Below are 21133 nucleotides of genomic sequence, written 5' to 3' on the forward strand. Positions count from 1 at the left end.
TGCCTTTTGCTTCCAATGGATGCTGCGTGAACTGCTGAGTTTCTCCAGCACGTTTATGCATCGCACTCAACCCCAGCATCTACAGATTTTCTTGCTTCAGGGAAATGAGGGCAGGGGTACTGATTGCCAAGCGGGACACTGCTCATGTGGTCCCAGTCTGAATGTTTCGTGGAGGCAAAATGAGAACCAAAATGGTTCTTGGCCACCAGTAGTATTTCCATCTCCTCCATCTAACTCCTTCTTGGGTTATGCTCGAGGGGATTTACAGGTGGTATCCGGTTTTTGTTTGGAAAAGGCAGTTTCCCTGAATACATTGTTAGACTGCTCATAATCCCTCCTGCTGATTTCCTCCAGTGCACAGCCTCCTGTGGGCGTGGATACCGGCTGCGAGCAGTAAGGTGTGTGGTGGCGATGGACAGTGCAGTCCGAGATGACAGAGAGTGCGATGCTGCTACACGCCCAAGAGATAGTGAGGTAAAGTTAAACATTTCCAGCTCTTCACTGTAGTCAAATAAGTTCCAATAAATAAACACAAAATAACTAAGCACATTTATTTTATGTTATAACTTTACATATATGTGTGTGATTATTACCTGCTGTGTATTATGTGTGCACTGTGGTCTGGAGAAACACTGTTTCATGTGGTTGTATATATCTTCGTCTGCGAAGCCAAGCCAAAGAAAGATATATCAGGTAATAATAAACTTGAAATAAAGGAAGCCCTGCCCTGAAGATTTAACTCATGAAACTGGGGGTAAACGTTTGGTTTGTAAGAGATTTATTATCCATCATTTTTTTGCCTTTATTGCCTCTTTTTAATCTTTTATGCATTTGGAGTCGTTTTTAGTTGTTTTTGTGGGTTATTTTTACAAAGTATTTCCAAAAAAATGGGCCACACCAGTTAGAGCAACATTTAGTGCAACGACACCAGTGGCTGGGGTTCAAATCCAGCACTGTCTGTAAGGAGTTTGTATGTTCTCACTGTGTCTGTGTGGGTTTCTTCCACCCTTCAACGTATACTGGGGTTTTAGGTTAGTTTATTGGTTGGCACAGGCTCGTGGCTGGAAGGGCCCTGTCATCATGCTGTATGGTTACACTTAAAATAATCTTTTTTAAGTGTCTGTTCTGCTACAGCAAGTAAGAATTTGGGTGCAGCTGCACATTGTACAATGTGTTCGACAATAAATGCCATCATTAGAGAGTTGAGGTGGCTGATGCCTTCCCTCCACTCCCAATGCCCTGCCAGCACCCATTTCATCCTTTCACGTTGAAACATTAATGGATTCTGACAAATTTTCATTTCTATCCAGGCCTGTGAGATGCCTCCTTGCTTGGAACCTCCAAAAGTGATCCCAAGCCCAAGTTCAGCAGCTCGGAGAGAGGCAATGACCCAGTGGAGATTTGGATCCTGGACTCCTGTAAGTGATTCTATTTCTATACGAAACTGTCTCGCACCAAATTCAGGATCCAAGGAATCTAGTAGGACAAAGCCCCTTTGGTAAAAGCTAACAAGCTGGGAACATGCAGGACAGAGACACAAGATCACAAGACAAAGGAATGAAGCAGGCCACTAGGCCCATTGTGTCTGTTCCGTAAATCTACACTAAGCTACTCTACCCACTAGTTCCATTTTCCGGCCTTTTCCCCATATCCCTTGATGCCCTCACTAATGAGATACTTGTCTATTTCTTGTTTAAATACTCCCAGTGATCTGGCTTCCACTGCTCTATGTGGCAGTGAGTTCCACAGATCTACGACCCTCTGGCTAAAGAAGTTCTTCTTAATCTCTGTTTTATATGGATAACCTCTAATTTTCAGACTATGACCCCTTGTCCTCGATTCACCCACCAAGGGAAACACCTTACCTGCATCCATCCAATCTAAACCTTTCAAAATACAAAAAGCCTCTATGAGATCTCCTCTCATTCTCCTATACGCCAATGAATACAACCCACAAGCTGCCAAACTCTCCTCATATGTTAGCCCTTGCATTCTGGGAATCATCCTAGTAAATCTCCTTTGCACCCTCTCCAACAACATCACATCTTTTCTAAGATGGGGGGCCCAAAACTGCACACAATACTCCAAATGGGTTCTCACCATTACCCCATAGAGCCTCATCAACACCTCTTTACTCTTATACACTATTCCTCTTGAAATGAAGGCCAACATAGCATTCGCTTTCTTCACTTCCAATTTCACCTAGTCATTAACTTTTAGGTTTCTTTGCACAAGGACACCCAGGTCCCTTTGCACGTCCGAGGTCTGAATTTTCACCCCATCCAAACAGTATTCTGCCTGTTTGTTTCCACTGACAAAATGCACAACTGTACATTTCTCTATATTAAATCTCATCTGCCATAATTTTGCCCAGTCACCTAATATATCTATATCCTTCTGCAACTTTACGGTTTCTACTACACTTTCTACTCCATCACCTATCTTGGTGTCATCCACAAATTTGGCCACAAAAGCATTTATACCACAATCCAAATCATTAATATAAATTGTAAACAGCTGCAGCCCGAAGACCGACCCCTGTGGAACACCACTAGTTACAGGCAGCCATCCCGAATGGGAACCCTTAATTTCAACCTTTTGCTTCCTGCCTATCAGCCACTTCTCTATCCAGTTTAATAACTTCTCTGTAATTCCATGGGCCCTCATCTTATTTAGCTGCCTAATATTCGGTACCTTATCAAAATCCTTTTGAAAATCTAAATAGATAACATCCACAGCCTCTCCTTCGTATATCTTACCTAAGATTTCTTCAAAAAACTCTAATAGGTTGGTCAGACAGGATCCTTTAAAAAACCATGCTGACTTGGACCTATCCTTTTCTATCTTCCGACCACCGACATCAGACTAATCGGCCTGTAGTTTCCTTTTTTCTGTCTCCCACGTTTCTTAAACAGCGGAACCATATTTGCGACCTTCCAATCCTCTGGAATCTCTCCAGACTCTTTATCGATTTCTGGAAGATCATTGTCAATGGATCTTCAATCTCCAAAGCCATCTCTTTCAAAACCTGCACCTTATCTTGCCCGGGAGATTTATCAATATTTAATCCATTTAGTTTGCCTAGCACAATTTCTCTAGTAACCCTAACTGAATCTAACTCTACTCCCTGAAGCTTCTGAATGTCTGGGATATTACTAATGTCTTCCACGGTGAAGACAAAAGTAAAATATTGATTAAGATCCTTTGCCATCTTTTTATAACTCATTACAATTTTCCCAGCATCATTTTCTATCGGTCCTATGTCAACATGTGCCTCTCTTTTATTTCTTATATATTTGAAAAAGCTCAGTATCATTTTTAATATTGTTAGCTAATCTTCTTTTGTAGCTCATCTTTTCTGTCCGAATGACAGTCTTTGTCTCTTTCTGTAAGTGTCGAAAAGAATCCCAGTCCTCTGATTTCCCACTAATTTTAGCTTTCTTGTATGCCCTCTCCTTTGCTTTTATCTTAACCTTCACCTCTTTCATTAGCCACAATGGTACCATCTTTCCTTGGAAAAATTTATTTTTCCTTGGAATATATCTATCCTACATGCCTTTTATTACTTGCAAAAATATCTTCCAGTCCTACTCTGATCCTCCAGTTAGTTTGCTTTCCCAGTTTACTTGAGCCAGTTCCTTTCTCATACCACTGTAATTTCCTTTATTCCACTGAAAAATTGATACATCCGATAAATGTTTTTCCCTTTCAAATTTTAGGATCGCTGCTTCCTAGAGGTTCTATGACCTTTAACTCCTAACAACCTTGAGTTTAATTGCACATGACCCAATCTAGAACTGCAGATCCCCTGGTGGGTTTCACAACAAGCTGTTCAAAAAAAGCTATCTCTTAGGTTTTCCAGAATTTTCCTGTCTTTCCCATTCCCATGCCATGTTAAAATCCCCCATAATTATTTTGATATTATCCCTGTGGCATGCCCTCTGTATTTTCTGCTGTATCTCATTATCCACTTCCTGGCTACTGTTTGGGGGCCTGTATATAACTGCTAATATGGCCCTTTTACCCTTGACATTTCATAATTCAACCCATAATGATTCTATCTCTTTTGACCCTATGTCCCTTCTTTCTATTGATGTCATTTTTTGATCATCAGTGCCACCCCTCCTCCTCTACCCACCTACCTATCTTTTCTATAGACTGTTAAACCATTGGTATTTATCACCCAATCACACCCCTCATTGAGCCACATTTCAGTAATGTACAAAGTCATACTTTTTCAGCTGAATCTGAGCTACCAGGTCGTCCACTTTGTTTCAAATGCTACGTGCATTTAAATATCGTGCCCTTAAACCCGATCCCGATATTGTTTGTTCTGTGTTCTTTTTGTACAGCCCTTTCTCCTACCTGCTCACCTGCCTTTCCTTTCTGTTGTTATTGAGTAAGTCTTCACTATTTATTTTTCTCCCTGTTGTAATTCCCTGTCTCCCTACTATCCTATTCTCTGCACTCTCATTTTGATTTCCCTCCCCTTGCCAAACTAGTTTAAACCTTCCCCGACAGCTCTAGCAAACCCTCCTGCCAGGATACTGGTCCCCTTCCAGTTTAGGTGCAGCCCATCTTTGTTATAGAGGTCTGACCTTCCCCAGAAAGGATCCCAATGATCCAGGAATCTGAAGCCCTGCCCCCTGCACGCATTAGTCACGCATTCATCAGCCATATCTTCCTATTAGTACCCTGTCTAGCACGTGGCACAGGCAGCAATCTGGAGATTACCACCCTCGATGCCCTATCTTTTAACTTTCTACCTAACTCTCTATACTTCCTCTTTAGGACCTCTTCTCTACCTCTACCTATGTCATTGGTCCCCACATGGACCACGACATCCAGCTGTTCCCTTCCCCATTCAGAATGCTGGGAATACAATCTGAGACATCCCTGACCCTGGTACCTGGGAGGCAACACACCAACTGGGAGTCATGATGCATTCCAGCAAACTTCCTGCCTGTCCTCCTAACCAACGAATCCCCATCACTAATTCTCTCCTCTTCTCAGCCCTTCCCTTCTGAGTCAAGATGCCAGTCTCTGTGCCAGAGACCTGACCACCTCAACTCATCCACGGTAGATCGACCCCACAAGCAGTATCCAAAACGACATGCCTCTTGCTTATGCTCTGCATCACTGGTCCCTTCCTTTTACCCCTCCTGACAGTCACCCATGTCTCTGGATCCTGTCTATTTAGGGTGACTATATCCCTGTAATTTCTCTCAATGACCTCCTCAGCCTCCTGAATAACCTGCAGTTCATCCAGCTCCAGCTCCAGTTGCTGAACTGGAGCTGGAGCTGGATGCACTTCCTACAGGTGTGGTTGTCTGGGATAAGTACACAATCCCAGATTTCCCACATCCCACAGCTGGAGCAATCAACAGCCTGAGCTGACTCCATTAGCTTGTTGATTAATACCCTTGACTCGTCTGACTTTCTCTTCTTACCTTGGTTTCTGCAGCAGTTCTCCTCAGCCCTGCTCGACATAGGCACTTTCTCCTCAGCCCTGTTCGACATAGACACTTTCTCCTCAGCCCTGCTCGATGTAAGCACTTTCTCCTCAGCCCTGCTCAATGTAGGGGCTTTCTCCTCAGCCCTGCTCGACATAGGGGCTTTCTCCTCAGCCCTGCTCGACCTAGAAGCTTTCTCCTCAGCCCTGCTCGACATAGGCGCTTTCTCCTCAGCCCTGCTCAATGTAGGGGCTTTCTCCTCAGCCCTGCTCGATGTAGACGCTTTCTCCTAGGCCCTGCTCAATGTAAGGGCTTTCTCCTCAGCCCTGCTTGACGTAGGCGGTTTCTCCTCAGCCCTGCTCGACATAGGGGCTTTCTCCTCAGCCCCGCTCAACTTAGGGGCTTTCTCCACAGCCCTGCTCGACATTGGCGTTTTTTCCTCAACCCTGCTCGACGTAGGGGCTTTCTCCTCAGCCCTGCTCAACGTAGGGGCTTTCTCCTCAGCCCTGCTCGACTTAGGGGCTTTCTGCTCAGCCTTGCTCGACGTAGGCACTTTCTCCTCAGCCCTGCTCGACTTAGGGGCTTTCTGCTCAGCCTTGCTTGACGTAGGCACTTTCTCCTCAGTCCTGTTCGACATAGGGGCTTTCTCCTCAGCCCTGCTCAACTTAGGGGCTTTCTCCTCAGCCCTGCTCGATGTAGGCGCTTTTTCCTCAGCCCTGCTCACGTAGGGGCTTTCTCCTCAGCCCTGCTCGATGTAGGGGCTTTCTCCTCAGCCCTTCTTGACGTAGGCGCTTTCTCCTCAGCTGCTTTCGCCGAAGTCTGATGAGCTAAAGCTACAGTGACTGGTTTTAGGTGCTGATTCTAACCAACTCAAGGCAGATATTGAGTGCGGTGGAATCATCAATGGCAGAAGAAATTTGTCTGATACCAATAAATGGAGCCCAGGAGGAGGACACTCGGGTCATGTTAATGATTTGGATTGTGGAATAAATGGCTTTGAGGCAAAGTGTGCAGATGATACAGTTGATAGGTGGAAGAAACAGAGAGACTGCAGAGAGAATTAGATAAGTGAGGAGAATGGGCAAAGAGACAGCAAATAATATAAAATGTTGGGAAGTGTACGGACATGCACTCTGGTAGAAGGATTAAAATTAATATTGGATGGGGAGAAAATTCAAAATTCAGAGGTGCCAAGAGGCTTAGGAGTTCTTGTGCATGATTACCCTAAAGATTGATCTCCAGGTTGAGTCAGGTGGTGAAGAAGGAAAATTCAATATTGGCATTCATATCTGGAAGTATAGGGCTTTGTAAGGCACTGGTGAGGCCTCGTTTGGAGTTTGGGGTCCAGTTTTGGGCTTCCTTTTTAAGAAAGGGCATGCTGGCAGAGAAGAGGGTTCAGAACATATTCATAAGAATGATTCCTGGAATGAAGGGATGAGTATATGAGGAACATTTAACAGCTCTTAGAGTGTACTTCTGGGAGTTCAGAAGAATGAGGAGGAGACCTCATAGAAATATTTCAAATGTTGAAAGGTGTAAAAAGAGCAGGTTGAAAAGTTGGTGGCAGATTCTAGGCCAAGAAGCCGCAACTTCAGGACTGAAGGGCTTCCATTAAAAACAGAGATGTGGAGGAATTTCTTCAGCCAGAGTGTGGTGAACCTTGACTACCTCAGGTGGCTGTGGAGGCCAAGTCATTGGATGTATTTAAGGCATAGATTTATAGGTACCTGTATAGTCAGGGTATCAAGGGTTATGGGGAGAGGGCCGGTGAGTGGGGCTGAGTGGGTGAATGGATCAGCTCATGACAGTATAGCAGAATGGACTCGATGGGTTGAGTGGCCTACTTCTGCTCCTATATTTGATGGTCTTACAAGTTTGGTGTTTCACCTTATGCTTCCGATTAGTGTAATATTAGAATTTGTTTGCTCTGGGTGCTCCAATTTCGTCCCGTGTTCTAAAAACTACAGGGTTGTTAGGTTAATTGGGTGCAACTGGGTGGAATGGGTCTCATAGACCAGAAGGCCCTTTTACTGTGCTGGATCATTACAATTACATTTCACAGAAGGGTATTGTTAACCTTAGGTCCATTTTGACTCCCAGGGGAACAGGTTCATGAAGCCTTATTCCCACTCTCCAATTTACTAATGCAATATTTAAGAAAAAACTGGATGAGTAGATGGATGGGATGGATTTAGAGGGATGTGGGGCAAAGTGGGTGGGACATTTTTTTGGCGTTAGAAGGTAGGGCTGAAGGGCCTGTTTTAGGATCAGCACCAAGGTGGGGGAGGACATCTGTGGGCATTGCCTTCCCAAACAAGGTGCTGTTCCCCCCCCCCCCAATATGGTCACAGTCATCCCTGGCCATCAGACCTACCCCACCCCCTCCCAGATCAGTAGCATCTAGGTTGACGCACGCTAGCAACTGTCCATCCACCCCTGGCTGCACCACTAGGGTGCATCAAGCTTGATGCAATAAAAAAAGCACCTTCTTATCCCACATTGAATGGATGGCCTCAACAACAGGTAGGCTTCTGCTACCAACCCACCCCACCGTCAGATCCTGTCAGCACCCCCCTCCACTGTCGAAAGGTCAGTCCCTGCCCCCTCTAACTCGCCAATGCCCCCCAACATCCATTGTGACACCAACCCTGACCTGTTTCAGCATGTTGTGACTATGACTTGATTTCCCCATACCCCTGCAACTTACTGGCTCATACACTCCAGTCAATTCCACTTTTCATACTTCTCTCGTCATGGACGACACAAAAGGACAATTTCCACCTAACCGACCCACACAGTTTTGTGATGTCGGGGGAAGCCGGAGAACACAGAGGAAACTCATGCTATCACATGGAGAGCTTTGCACATTAAACTCCATCTGCCATCTTTCAGTTCACTCTCTTAAACAGTCCAAATCCCTCTGCAGTCTCTGAAAACCATCTTCACTATCCACAACTCCCCCTATTTTTGTATCGTCTGTATATTTACTAACCTAATTTATCGCATCATCATCCAAATTATTAATGTAAATGACAAACAACAAGGGACCCAACACCAATCCCTGAGGCGCACTGCTCATCACCGGCCTCTATCCTGACATATAGTTATCCACCATGACTTTCTGGCATCTACCTTCTTAGTCACCGTTGAACCCATCTGACTATCTCAACATTAATATCTAGCGCCTGAATCTCACCAACCTTCCATGTGGAACCTTATCGAAGGCCTTACTGAAATCCATATAGACTACATCTACTGCTCTACCCTCATCAACCTTCCTAGTCACCTCCTCAAAAAATTCAACAAGATTTGTCAAACATGACCTTCCCCTCACAAACCCATGTTGGGTGTCCCTGATCAGTCCCTGCCCTCTGGACTTGTACATATTATCCTTAAGAATACTTTCCATTAGTTTACCCACCACTGATGTCAAACTTACTGGCCTATAATTGCTGGGCCTACACCTGGAGCCCTTTTTAAACAGAGGAACCACGTTTGCGACATGCCAATCCTGTGGCAACATGTCCCTCTCCAGTGACTGTGGAAAAATCGCTGTCAGGGCCTCTGCTATTTCCTTCCTGACTTCCCTCAAGGTCTTGGGGAAAATCCCATCGTTACCTGGAGACTTAACTACCATTATATGCCACAAAAGTTCCAACACCCCCTTTCCTAATCCCTACATTTTACATAATCACCCCTTTTGCTTCTCTTATCCTATAGGATTCCATATCCTTTTCCCTAGTGAATACCAAAGAAAAGAACTTGTTCACTATCTCCCCTATGCTCCGCACACAATTGTCCGCTCTGATTCTCTAAGGCAGGGGTGTCAAACTCAAATTCACGGAGGGCCAAAATTAAAAACTTGGACTAAGTCGAGGGCCGAACTAAATATTTATTGAAAATTTTCAACAACATCTGCATGTTTTCTCTTCTTTCAACATATGTAATGTTAAACTTTTTCTTATTAAAATAAATGGTTAATAATAGTTTTGGATAAACTCTTTCCAGAAGCATTAACAAATTAGAAATAAAATATTCAATAAATAATATTTCTCTATAGAGGATTTGTCAAATGTTGCTAGTGTGCTGTCGAATAGTAAAATCTGAGGGCTATTGAGAATGTGGGAGAATAACATGATTCCTGAAACAATCAAATGGGTGACTGATTGTGGGCATGAACTCCAGCAGGGTTATTTGCCATGCCCTTTTTCCATTGGTACAGATATCCTTTGATTGACACACTTTTCAAGTTTTATGCCTAATGAGCTTGTATCCAGGTGCAGGACCATTTTTAACCAGGAATATATTTATCACTGTGACATGAAACTATTGGAAGATCGTTTTATCCTGAGATTAAAGTTCATAATCCTTACTCAGGCCTGTGTGCAGGCGGGCGGGGTTTGTGGGCGATCGGGTTGGACAATGACAGTGCGGGAGCATCAGCTTTCACTGCAGGGCGGCATCTAGGCGGATCAGCGGCCCCGTCACCATGAGTCACGGGTCGGCCTGCGGCAGGGAAGGGGAGTGGGCAACGGTCCTGGCGAGGTCAGGGCCCCCCTGATTATCTGCCGGATCCCCCTTGACCTGCTGAGTTTCTCCCGGACCCCCCTTGACCTGCTGAGTTTCTGCCGGACACCCCTTGACCTGCTGAGTTTCTCCCGGACCTCCCTTGACCTGCTGAATTTCTCCCGGACCCCCCTTGACCTGCTGAGTTTCTCCCGGACCCCCTCCCATTGACCTTCTGAGTTTCTCCCGGACCCCTCCCCCTTGACCTGCTGAGTTTCTCTCGGACCCCGCTTTGACCTGCTGAGTTTCTCCCGGATCCCCCTTTGACCTGCTGAATTTCTCCCGGATCCCCTTTGACCTGCTGAGTTTCTCCCTTCTGGTGTTTTTACGAGAACCACAGACTTTCGCTCATACATTGATGAGGGGGATCAAGGGCCAAACATTGTCAGGTACCTCTCTGCTGGATAAAGGATACGGTTTAACCCGCTGAGTTTCTCTAGTGTTGGGTTTTCACGAGGTAGAGTCAAAGGGCCGAAGGGCCTGTTTCTGATCTGTAATGTTCTACGGACCCTGCTCTTCTTTCCGTGCCGGTGACCCAGGACTTTTCCAGGGCAGTCTCCGCGCTCAGGACCGCGCTGGGATCCCGGTCAGCAGTAGAGGAGCAGGTGAGTGCGGCTAATCCCGATCCAGCCCACGCCACTCCTGAGATTGGCGGGGGGTTCCACCCTACCTGCCCGACCAGCCTCGCTCTCCACGTGTACTCCGGGCACCCGCCGCTGGTCCGGTGGGAAGGCACAGGGTGGCCGGCGGCCGGCGCCCCCATCGCCCGGCGCGAAGCCCCAAACTTCCCTCCGGCGTCCCGACTCCATCTGCAGCTCCAAGAAACGCTGTGCCACTGGGGTTCCGGGCGCTGGGAAGCGGCCTTGGCTTCTCCTGACACCGGCCAGGCCGCGCTGCGGTGGGGGGGTGGGCGGGGGGACACGACAGCGTGTTTATAAAACCACCCACCACTACTTTTCAAGGACCAGGATTTTTCTCTCTCTCTCTCACCCTGGGACACAGCGGTTACTATGCATGCGCTATACTGGCGCGGCGGCCAGAGGGCCACCTCTAATACATTTTTGATATGATCTTGCGGGCCAAATATAATTATATCGCGGGCCAAATTTGGTCCGCGGGCCAGAGTTTGACATGTGTGCTCTAAGGGATCAATTTTATCCTTCACTCTCCTTCTGCTATTTACATATTTGTAAAAACCCTTCGGATTTACTTTCACTTTGTTCACTAATTTCTTTCTTAAGCTGCTTTTTACAATCCATGTATTTTCCAAGCATCTTGTCCATCCCTTGCTTCTTATATTTATTGTAGGCCTCCATTTTAATTCGAACCAACTTTCTAATCTCTCTTGAAACCCACGGCTTTCTCGAACTTTTGGCTGTGCCTTTTATCCTAACAGGAACATAAAGATTCTGCACCCTCAAAATCTCACCTTTAAATGACCTCCAATTCCCCTCTTCCCCCTTCCCATAAAACAAATCAGCCCAAACTACTCCTTGTAAATGCCTTCTCAGTTCTTTAAATCTGGCTTTCCCCCACTCAAAAACCTTAATCTTTAGACCAGACCTATCCCTCTCCATAATTATATTGAAACTAATGGTACCATGATCACTGGATCCGAAGTGCTCCCCAACACACACCTCAGTCACCTGTCCTATCTCATTCCCCAACAGTAGATTGAACACAGCCCCTTCTCTAGTGGGTACCTCAATGTATTGCTGCAAAAAAATATTCTGTACACATTTTATAAATCCTAATCCATCCAGTCCTTTCACAGAATATGTTTCCCAATCTATATTAGGAAAATTAAAATCCCCCACTAACACAACCCTGTGCTTATTACAAATCTCAGCTATTTCCTTACACATTTGTTCCTCTATTTCTCGCTCTCCACCAGGTCTATAATACACCCCTATAATTGTAACTTCTCCTTTTCCATTTTTTAATTCCACCTACTTGACGAGCCCTCCAATCTATCTCACATCAGCACCACTGTAATATTTTCCCTGACAAGCAATGCCACACCACCCCACCTTACCCCTCCAATGGGGATAGATGGGAACAGGTGGGGTGTGGTGGTATGCCATTAGGCAGGTGAACCGGCCCCACTTGCCAAGCACGCGGCGGGGCAGCCAGCCAAAATGGCGCCGTCGGGGGTTTCCTCCTGACCTTCGGACCGGGCTCAGAAGCCTGTACTTGGCGACCCTCGTGACGCCCTGGTGACGTCAAGGCCCCCCAATGCAGTTCTCAGCCAGGTCTAGGCTGGGAGCCTGCAATAGATCAATTTTGCTCACTGAACTCAACCCTTCTGGTTGTGCGATCCTTCAGTTAGCAGTGTAGCCATTGCTACACTGGATTTCCAGAAGGTGTTGATAAGATGCCACATAAAAGACTTATACGGAAATAAGGATGCTTGGAATTAGGGGTGATGCATTAGCATGGATAGAGGATTGGTTAACTAATGGAAAGCAGAGAGTTAGTATACAGTGGTGTTTTTCTGGTTGGCATCAGTGGTGAGGGGGGTACCGCAGGAGTCGATGCTGGGCCCGCAACTGTTTACGATATACATTAACGATCTGGAAGAGGGGAGAGAGTGTAGCGCATCTAAGTTTGCTGATGGCACTAAATGGAGTGGAAAAGCAAATCATGCAGAGGATATGGAGAGTCTGCAGAGAGATATGGATAGGTTCCATGAATGGGCAAGGGTCTGGCAGATGGAGTACAATGTTACTAAATGTAAGGTGGAAAGAAGGAAGAATGGAAGATCAGATTATTATTTAAATGGCAAGTGATTGCAGCATGCTGCCATGCAGAATGACGTGGGGAGAGCTTGTTCATGAAGCTCAAAAGGTTGGTTTGCAGTTGCAGCAGGTGATCAAGAAGGCAAATGGAATTTTGGCCTTCATTGCTAGAGGGATGGAATTTAAGAGCAGGGAGGTTATCCTGTCACTGTACGTTACTGATGTGGCTTCATCTGGAGCACTGTTCTGGTCTCCTTACTTGAGGATCGATGTACTGACCAGGTTGATTCCAGGGAGAAAGGGATTGGCCTATGAGGAAAGATTGCCATCTGGGACTGTATTCACTGGAATCTCGAAGAATGAGAGGGGATCTATGAGAAACATACAAAATTATTAAAGGTGTAGATAAGATAAAGATGGGTAAGTTGTTTTCATTGGTGGGGGAGACCAGAACTAGGGGACATACCTTCAAGATTCAGGGTCGTAAATTTAGGTCAGAGATGACGAGGAACTGCTTTTCCCAGAGAGTGGTGAATCCATGGAATTTGCTGCCCATGGAAGCAGTGGAGGCGACCTCAGTAAATGTACTTAAGCAAGTTCATATAGATTTCTGCATTTTAAGGAAATTATGGGATATGGGGGAAAGGTGGAGATGAGCCTATCATTAAATGGCAGAGCAGGCTCGATGGACCAGACAGCCAACTCCTGCTCCTATTTCTTATGTTCTTATTTTCTTCTGTTTTCAAATTCATGGGAGCTGGAGTCAGGTTGTATGAAAGGGGGACCGTTAAGTGTGTGAGAGGTATAAGTGGAGTGGCCATCGTGGAAGAGCATCAGAGTTAGAGTGGGGAATTGACACTTTGGCTCAAGATGCTTCGGTAAGGAAAGGGTGAGACAAAAGAAGCAAGTAAGAAGGGTAGGTTTATCCTTTTGTTGTTGGTGATACGGTCTGGTTTGCCTGTAGTACAGTTCGGGAGTGATGGCAAATGGCAATGCAATGCCTCTCCTGTCAGATGTGGGAATTCATGGAAACTGAGGACGACACCTATATGGCCCAAGTGCAGCCAACTCCAGCTGCTGAAAGACCAGATTAAGGATCATATTAAGGAGCAAATCATTGATAAAACTTTTGAGCAGGTGATAACACCATAGAACAGGATTCCATTAGTAGATGTGTGAGCACAAAGACAGGTAAGTGGAGAAAGAAGTCAGTGCAGGGTCACCCTGTGGCCATTGAGGGGGGATGAACTATCCAGGCAAGGTAGCAGCAGGAACAATAGTACAGTGGTCAAATCTAGCTCGGAGGGAAGGGTGGAGTCAGGTGAAGTCACAGGGAATTTAATAGCCAGGGTAACAGATAGACCACAAAGAGTTGGCAGTGTAGTGTGCTCCCTCTCGGCTGTTCAAGTACAGGATGCTTCTGAGCACTTGCAGAATATTCTTAAAGGGGAGGGTGAGTGGCCAGAGGCCATTTACATATTGTCACCAGTGACATAGGCAGGAATGGGGTAGAGGTCCTGCAAAGTACCTTTAGGAAAGAAGCTGAAGAGCAGGACCTTTCAGGTGGTCATCTCTGGATTACTCCCAGTGCCATGAACTGGGGGAGAGCAGAACAGAAAGAAAGTGCAGACAAGTGTGTGGTTGAAGAGATGGTTCGGGGGCAAGATAAGTTCTTGGATCTTTGGAACCTTTTCTGAGGAAGGGAACAGGTGGCACCTGACTCAAGGGGAACCAATATCCTGGCAGGGAGGTGTGTTAATGATGTTGAATGTAAGGGGTTGTGGTGGGGCGGGGGAAAGGGGGCCACGGGTGTGGTTAAACTAGATTCACGGGAGTTTGGAACCAGTGAGGAGGCAGAGGAAGGGGCGGTTCACGAGATCACAAGATCTAGGAGCAGAAGGAGGCTCATTGGCCCATCGAGCTGTTCCATCCTCCCACTCTGCCCCCCTCCCCATCTTTCTCCCCGCAACCCTTGATGCCCTCATTAATCATATACCTGTCAATTTCTGCCTTAAATACACTCACTAACCTCACTTCCACTGCCACCTGTGGCAACAGGTTTCACAGACTCACCACTTTACTAAAGACATTTTTTTCATATCTACTTTAAATTGACACCTTTTATCCTGAAGTTATGCCCTCTTGTCCTAGACTCCCCTACCATGGGAAACATACTTATCATATCTACTCTATCCAGAATTTTCAAGCGTTCAAAATGCCTCTATGAGGATCCCCCCTCATCCTTTTGTTCTCCAACAAGTACAGTCCAAGAGGTGACAATTGTTTATCAAATACTCACCCTTTCAGTCCTGGTATCATTCTGGTAAATTTCCTCTGAATCCTCTCCAATATCAGAATGTTTTTTCTCAAATATGGTGTCCAAAACAGTACACAGTACTCCAAATGAGGTCTCACCAGTGCTTTAAAGAGTCACAGCATTACGTCCCTACTCTTGTATGCTATCCCTCTTGAAAAGCACACCAACATTGCATTCACCTTCTTCACCTTCTCCCATCTAAATCGTAGTCTGCCCATCTGTTTCTTCTGTCATTGTTATAAATAGGGAGAAAATTAAAACTTCCAAGGTACAATGGGACTTGGGAGTCCTCGTGCGAGATACCCTGAAGGTAAACTTGAAGATGGAGAAGGCAAAATTAATGCTGGGATTCCTTTCAAGAGGAATAGAATGTAAGAGCAGGGATTTGATGTTGAGGCTTTGTCAGGCAGGTTCACAAGGATGATTCCGAGAATGATTGGGTTAACATATAAGGAATGTTTGACAGCTCTTGTCCTGCACTCGTTAGAATTTAGGAGAGTGAGGAGGGATCTCATTGAAACATCTCAAATGTTGAAAGGCATTGACAAAATTGATGCAGAAAGAGGGCACAAATTCAGGAGTAAATGAAGTGCGTCCACTTGGAATTGAGATGCGGAGAAACTTCTTTGACAGAGGGTAGTGAACCTGTGGAATTTGTTTCTATGGGTGGTTGTGGAAGCCAGGTCATTGGGTATTTTAAAGGCAGAGATTAGTAGATGCTTGATCAAGGGTTATGGGGAGAAGGACTGGGGCTAAGTGGGAGAATGGATCGACTCATGATGGAATGGTGGGGCAGACTCAAAGGGCTGTTCCTTGCTTTTTATGATCTTATAAGTGTATGAGGGGCTTAAGCAAGGTGGACAAGAAGCACTTTTTTTTCCTGGTCGACAATATCAAATGCCAGAGGACATCTGTTTCATGTGAGTGGAGGAAAGTTTAGGGGAGATGTCAGAGGTTAGTTTTTCACTAAGATGGGTGCCTGGAATGTATTGCTGGGGATGGTGGTGGAAGCTGATCCAATAAAGACCTTCAAAAGACTCTTAGGAACATGTATGTAGGAAAAGATAGGTTGTAGGTGGGAGGTAGGGAAGGGTTAGATTGTTGTGGAGTAGGTTTACACGAGTTGGCACCACATCGTAAGTTGAAGGGCCTGTATGTTGAAGAATTCAATGCTTTCTATGCCCAATTCAATCAGAAGAACAAGGAAGAACCATTACTGCGCACCACCATGTCCCTTGAGATCCCATCCTGTCCTTATCTGAGGATGACGTGCTGGCTGCCTTCAGGACAGTGAATCCGAGTAACGCATTTGGTCTGAACAGAGTACCTGGCTGAGAATTAAAATTCTGTGCTGACCAACTTATCATCGAATTCATGGATATATTCAACATCTCACTCCAGCAGGGAGTGGTACCCATCTGTTAAAAACAACCAGAGCCCAAGAAGAGACTGCCAGGCGGGGTGAGAATGGAGACCTAGAGTTGAGGTGTTCGACCGCCTGCTGGAGTACAGTGAGCCACTCCTTTAAGATGTGTGCAGGTGTCAGTGTGCAGATCTGTTGCATTTAAAGGCATTCATGTGTTCAATTAAGCCTGCTGCCTGTGGGTTCAACAGCCAGGAGATTCTCGATTCCCCAGACTAGTCCTGGACTTTCTTTCCTGTGAAGGGGGAGCCCTGATCCGATTTGATTGACCAGGGCACCGCATACATTGAGGAAAGGTGCAGTAGCCTTTTAATGGTTTTGTCCTGTTCTGCACGGTCACAGGGCACTGCCACCAGGACTCCAGAGTATGTGTCCATACTGTTGCTCCTATATTTCTGCGTATGTGCCATGGAAGACTTGTGGGCCACCCTCAAGGTTTGACCTGCTGGCAGTCTCTACCTGTGACTTTTAAGAAGGAGCAGCATTGTTGGCCTAGCAGATAGTCCAATGCTTTTATAGCACCAGTAACCAGGACTTGGGTTCGAATCCTGCACTGTCAGTGAGAAGTTTGTACGTTGGTGGAGTGTTGCACCCAGCCAGAATGCTCTTCACAGTACACCTGTAGATGCTTTTGAGAGTCTTTGGTTACATACTGAATCTCCTCAGACACCTTACAAAGTGTAGCCGCTGGCGAGCCTTCTTCGTGATTGCATAGACATGGAAGCTCCAGGACAGATCCTCGGTGATGTTGACACCCAGGCATTTGATGTTCTTGGCACTCTCCACAACTGAGCCCTCGACTTCCTCCTAAAGTCCACAATCATCTCCTTGATTTTGCTGACGTTGAGCGCAAGGTTGTTGACATTACACCATTCACCGAGCAGATCTATCCCCCTCCTGTACGCTTCTTCATTGCCATTTGTGATTCTGCCATCGGCAAACTTGTAGATAGCATTGAATTGTGCCTGGCCACACAGTCATGTGTGTATAATGAGTAGAGCAGTGGGCTAAGCATGCATCCTTGGGGTGCGCCTGTGTAGATGATTAGTGAGGAGGAGTCGTTGTTTCCAATTTGTATTGACTGTGATCTTCCGAGGAGAAAGTCAAGGATCCAGTTGCAGATGGGAGTACAGAGGCCTAGAGTTTGTAGCTTCTTGACCAGCACTGAGGGAATAATGGTATTGAAGGCTGACCTGCAGTCTTTCCTGTAGGTTTCTCATAGGTTTTCCAGAGTCCTTCTGCTCTTCCATCAAGTGAAGTGATCACTTTTTCATGAAGCCACAGTTTTTCCCCTGGAAGATAACCCCTGTGAGCAATTACCTGCGGACGCAAGGCCAGAGACCATAGAAATCTATAGCACAATAGTGTTGTGCCACCCTAATAATGTCCTCTAACAACAGCCTAGAATTTCTCTCCTGCCTCACCCTCCAAGGTTAGCGCTCTAATGTTGGCCACCTTGATGCGGTATTGGTTGACTTTGATGCACTGTGATCGCCTGCAGCAGCTGAAGTAGAATGATGATAATGTGAGTTTATTGATACTCACTGATGCACTAAAATTCTTGCTGCTGCAACCATTCGAATGTAAATTAGACAAATAAACAATAGATGCAAATTAAAAGACCATGTGAGAGAGAAAAAAGGCAATGAATATAAACAGATGGATAAATATTCACCCAACAAATACAATATTTCAGTAATGTAGACAGATCTTTAGTCCTGGTTGGAGCAGTTCGGGGAGCCTGTCTTGAACCTCTTGAACCCAACGGTGCTGGATTCAGGCTTCTGTAGTTTCTACCTGAAGGTAGCAGTGAGAAGGGGTTGTGATGGGGGTCCTTTATGACAGGGCTGGCCAAATCTTTTTGGGATTTGGACCAGATCCAGAAAAGTATAAGGAGTCACAGATCAAACAATATTAAGCAGGGCCGTTTAAAACCTATACAGTTGGGCTGGGTTTTTGGACCCCACGGGGGAGTGCTGAGACTTGCTCCCCATTCTCACCTTTTTTCCAATGGGCCACTTAAAAATGGGCAATGGGCCGCAGTTGGCCCGGGGTGTGTAGTTTGGCCACCCCTGCTTTAGGATGTTGGCTGCCCTCTTGAGGCAGAATCTCTTGTTCATTTTAATGGAGGAACTTTCATCTGGGAGTCCGTTTTGCCCACTGGGGCCTTCTACCTCCCTATTTTCTGTATGGAAGAATGGAAATCAAACAGAAGGAACTAAGAACTAGTCAGTTTAATGTGTGGCCTGCGTGGAAACGGATGAAGTCGTTAAGGTCATTAGGAAAATGGATCACGTTGGTCCAAAACAGAAGGTCCTGAATTTGGGGAGAGGCAACTTCAGGATCACAAGACAGGACGAGGCAAGAGTTGGTTTGCGATATTCATCCTACCCTTGGAAATTTTTCCAATAATTTCCCTGCCACTGACATCAGACTGTTTTCTCTTCCCACAGCACCCTAGGAATTTATCCACTGTTCAGCTTGTCAAGGGTCATAAAATCTCTCCTTTACTGACATTCAAGAATTTTGCCCTTCCGGAATTTTCCAGTGATGGTGTCCTTCTCTTTGGAGAATATAGATGAGAAACCTTCATTTCAGATCCCAGCCGGAGCTGCGGTTTGGTGCCCTCTAGTTCAATCAGGCACCAGTCTTTCACTGGTTGTCCTTCTTCCCTTGATGTGCTAATAGATTTATTAGAGTTGCCTTAACTGAGTTCGCCAGTGACATTTTGTGGCCCCTCTTTTCCTCCTATTATTTGTACCCCTTCCACCTTTTATATTTCTGGAGGATCTCTAGTCAGAATCCAAATCAGAACCAGAATTTATTGTCATGAACAAGTCATGAAATTTGGTGATTTGCGGCAGCGTCCTAGTGCAAACATTCATATTATAACCATCTTACAACATTACTATAAAACAATAAAAATAATATTGCACAAAATATGAGGCAGTGTCTTTGGTTCATTGATTATTCAGGAGTATGATGGCAGCAGGAAAGAAGCTGTCCTTGTGCTGTTGAGAGCTCACCTTTAGGCTCCTGAACCTTTTCCCTGATGGTAGCAGAGTGAAGAGGGCATGCCCTAAGTGGTGGGGAGTCTTTGAGGATAGAGGCTGCTTTTGTAAGACACCACCTCACATAGATGTTCTCGATGGAGTGAAGTCTGGTGAATGGAGTGAATGTTGCAGACCGAATTAACATCAGTTACTTCCCCCTGCTGTGCACTGCCTATTGAGTGCACCCAGTCACAAAGTGCCTGAGCATCCAATGGGACATGTAACCCGAACCTTTTTTAGTGTTCATTGTCACATGAAGGAGATGAAGTGAAAGGATTAGATCTGCGTGCTATCCAGACAGCTCAAGAACAGTTATCTAATGTAAAGTAATGCCAGCATTACCATGGATTCACTAAAGACATTCACAGACACTCTTATTCACTCCCAGTCCCACTGCTGACCGTGGGGGGGGGGGGGTCTCCAGTCCCACTGCTGACCATGGGAGTCCTTCCCACTGACACTGCTGATATTGGGGGTCTCCCCCACTGACTCTGCCAATGCTAGGGTTCTCTCCCAGGTGCAATTCTGACTCTGAGGCTCTCTCCCAGTCATACGGTTGACCTTTGGGGTCCTACCCAGTGACACTACTGACCATGGGGGTCTCTCCCACTGACGTTGCTCTCCCTGGCCGTTTTTCCCACTGTTCACAAGACCACAAAATCCAAAGGAGGCCCATTAACCCATCAAGTCTGCTCCACCATGAGCTGACCCATCCTCCCACTCAGCCCCACTCCCCGACTTGATGCCCTTGATGCCCTGACTAATCAAATACCTATCAATCTCTGCCATAAATACACCCAGTGACCTCACTCCAACAGCCACTTATGGCAACAGGTTTCACAGACTCACGACCCTCTAACTAAAGACATTTTTTTCATATCTGCTTTAAATTGACACCTTTTATTCTGAAGTTATGCCCTCTTGTCCAAGACTCTCCTACCATGGGAAATATCCTTATCATATCTACTCTATCCAGGATTTTCAAGCATTCAAAATGTCTCTATGAGGACCTCCCCTCATCCTTTTGTTCTCCAACGAGTCCAGTCCAAGAGGTGACAATTGTTCATCAAATACTCACCCTTTCAGTCCTGGTATCATTCTAGTAAATCTTCTCTGAACCCTCTCCAACGCCAGCATGTCATTTCTCAAATACAATATCCAAAACTGTAGACTGTACTCCAAGTGAAGTCTCACCAGTGCTTTATAGAGTCTCAAAATCACATCCCTGCTCTTATACACTACTCCACTAGAAATGAACGCCAACACTGCATTCGCTTCCGTCACCACCGACTCAATCTGGAGGTCAACATTTAGGGTGTCCTGCACAAGGACTCCCAAGTTCATTTGCAGCTCAGAGTTTTGAATTCTGTATTTAATAAACTTAATAAAGACATGCTCTTCTTTAATAATTGTCATTTCTGGATGACTCAAAAATAGAATCTTTCACACTATCACTGTGGCACTGCCAACTCTGGGCATCTCCCCCTGTGACACTGCTGTCTCTAGAGATCTCCCACTGTGTCACTGCCAACTCTGGGGTCTCCCCCATGGCACTGCTAACTCTGGGGTCTCCCCCATGGTAC

At 45.8% G+C, this 21133-nt stretch overlaps 1 protein-coding gene across 6 annotated transcripts in view; it reads left to right on the forward strand.

Moving 5' to 3' along the window:
- The window catches only part of LOC138745789 (A disintegrin and metalloproteinase with thrombospondin motifs 20-like), a 381593-nt gene that overhangs the window by 245683 nt on the left and 114777 nt on the right, over positions 1 to 21133 (forward strand). For all 6 annotated transcript variants that reach the window (XM_069903086.1, XM_069903087.1, XM_069903089.1 and 3 more), the window contains 2 exons: positions 355 to 474; positions 1311 to 1418. In XM_069903086.1, the coding sequence (XP_069759187.1) occupies positions 355 to 474; positions 1311 to 1418 (228 nt within the window). The remainder of the gene's footprint in view (positions 1 to 354; positions 475 to 1310; positions 1419 to 21133) is intronic.

This window comes from Narcine bancroftii, chromosome 11, assembly GCF_036971445.1.
Source record: "Narcine bancroftii isolate sNarBan1 chromosome 11, sNarBan1.hap1, whole genome shotgun sequence".
NCBI classification, from domain to species: domain Eukaryota; kingdom Metazoa; phylum Chordata; class Chondrichthyes; order Torpediniformes; family Narcinidae; genus Narcine; species Narcine bancroftii.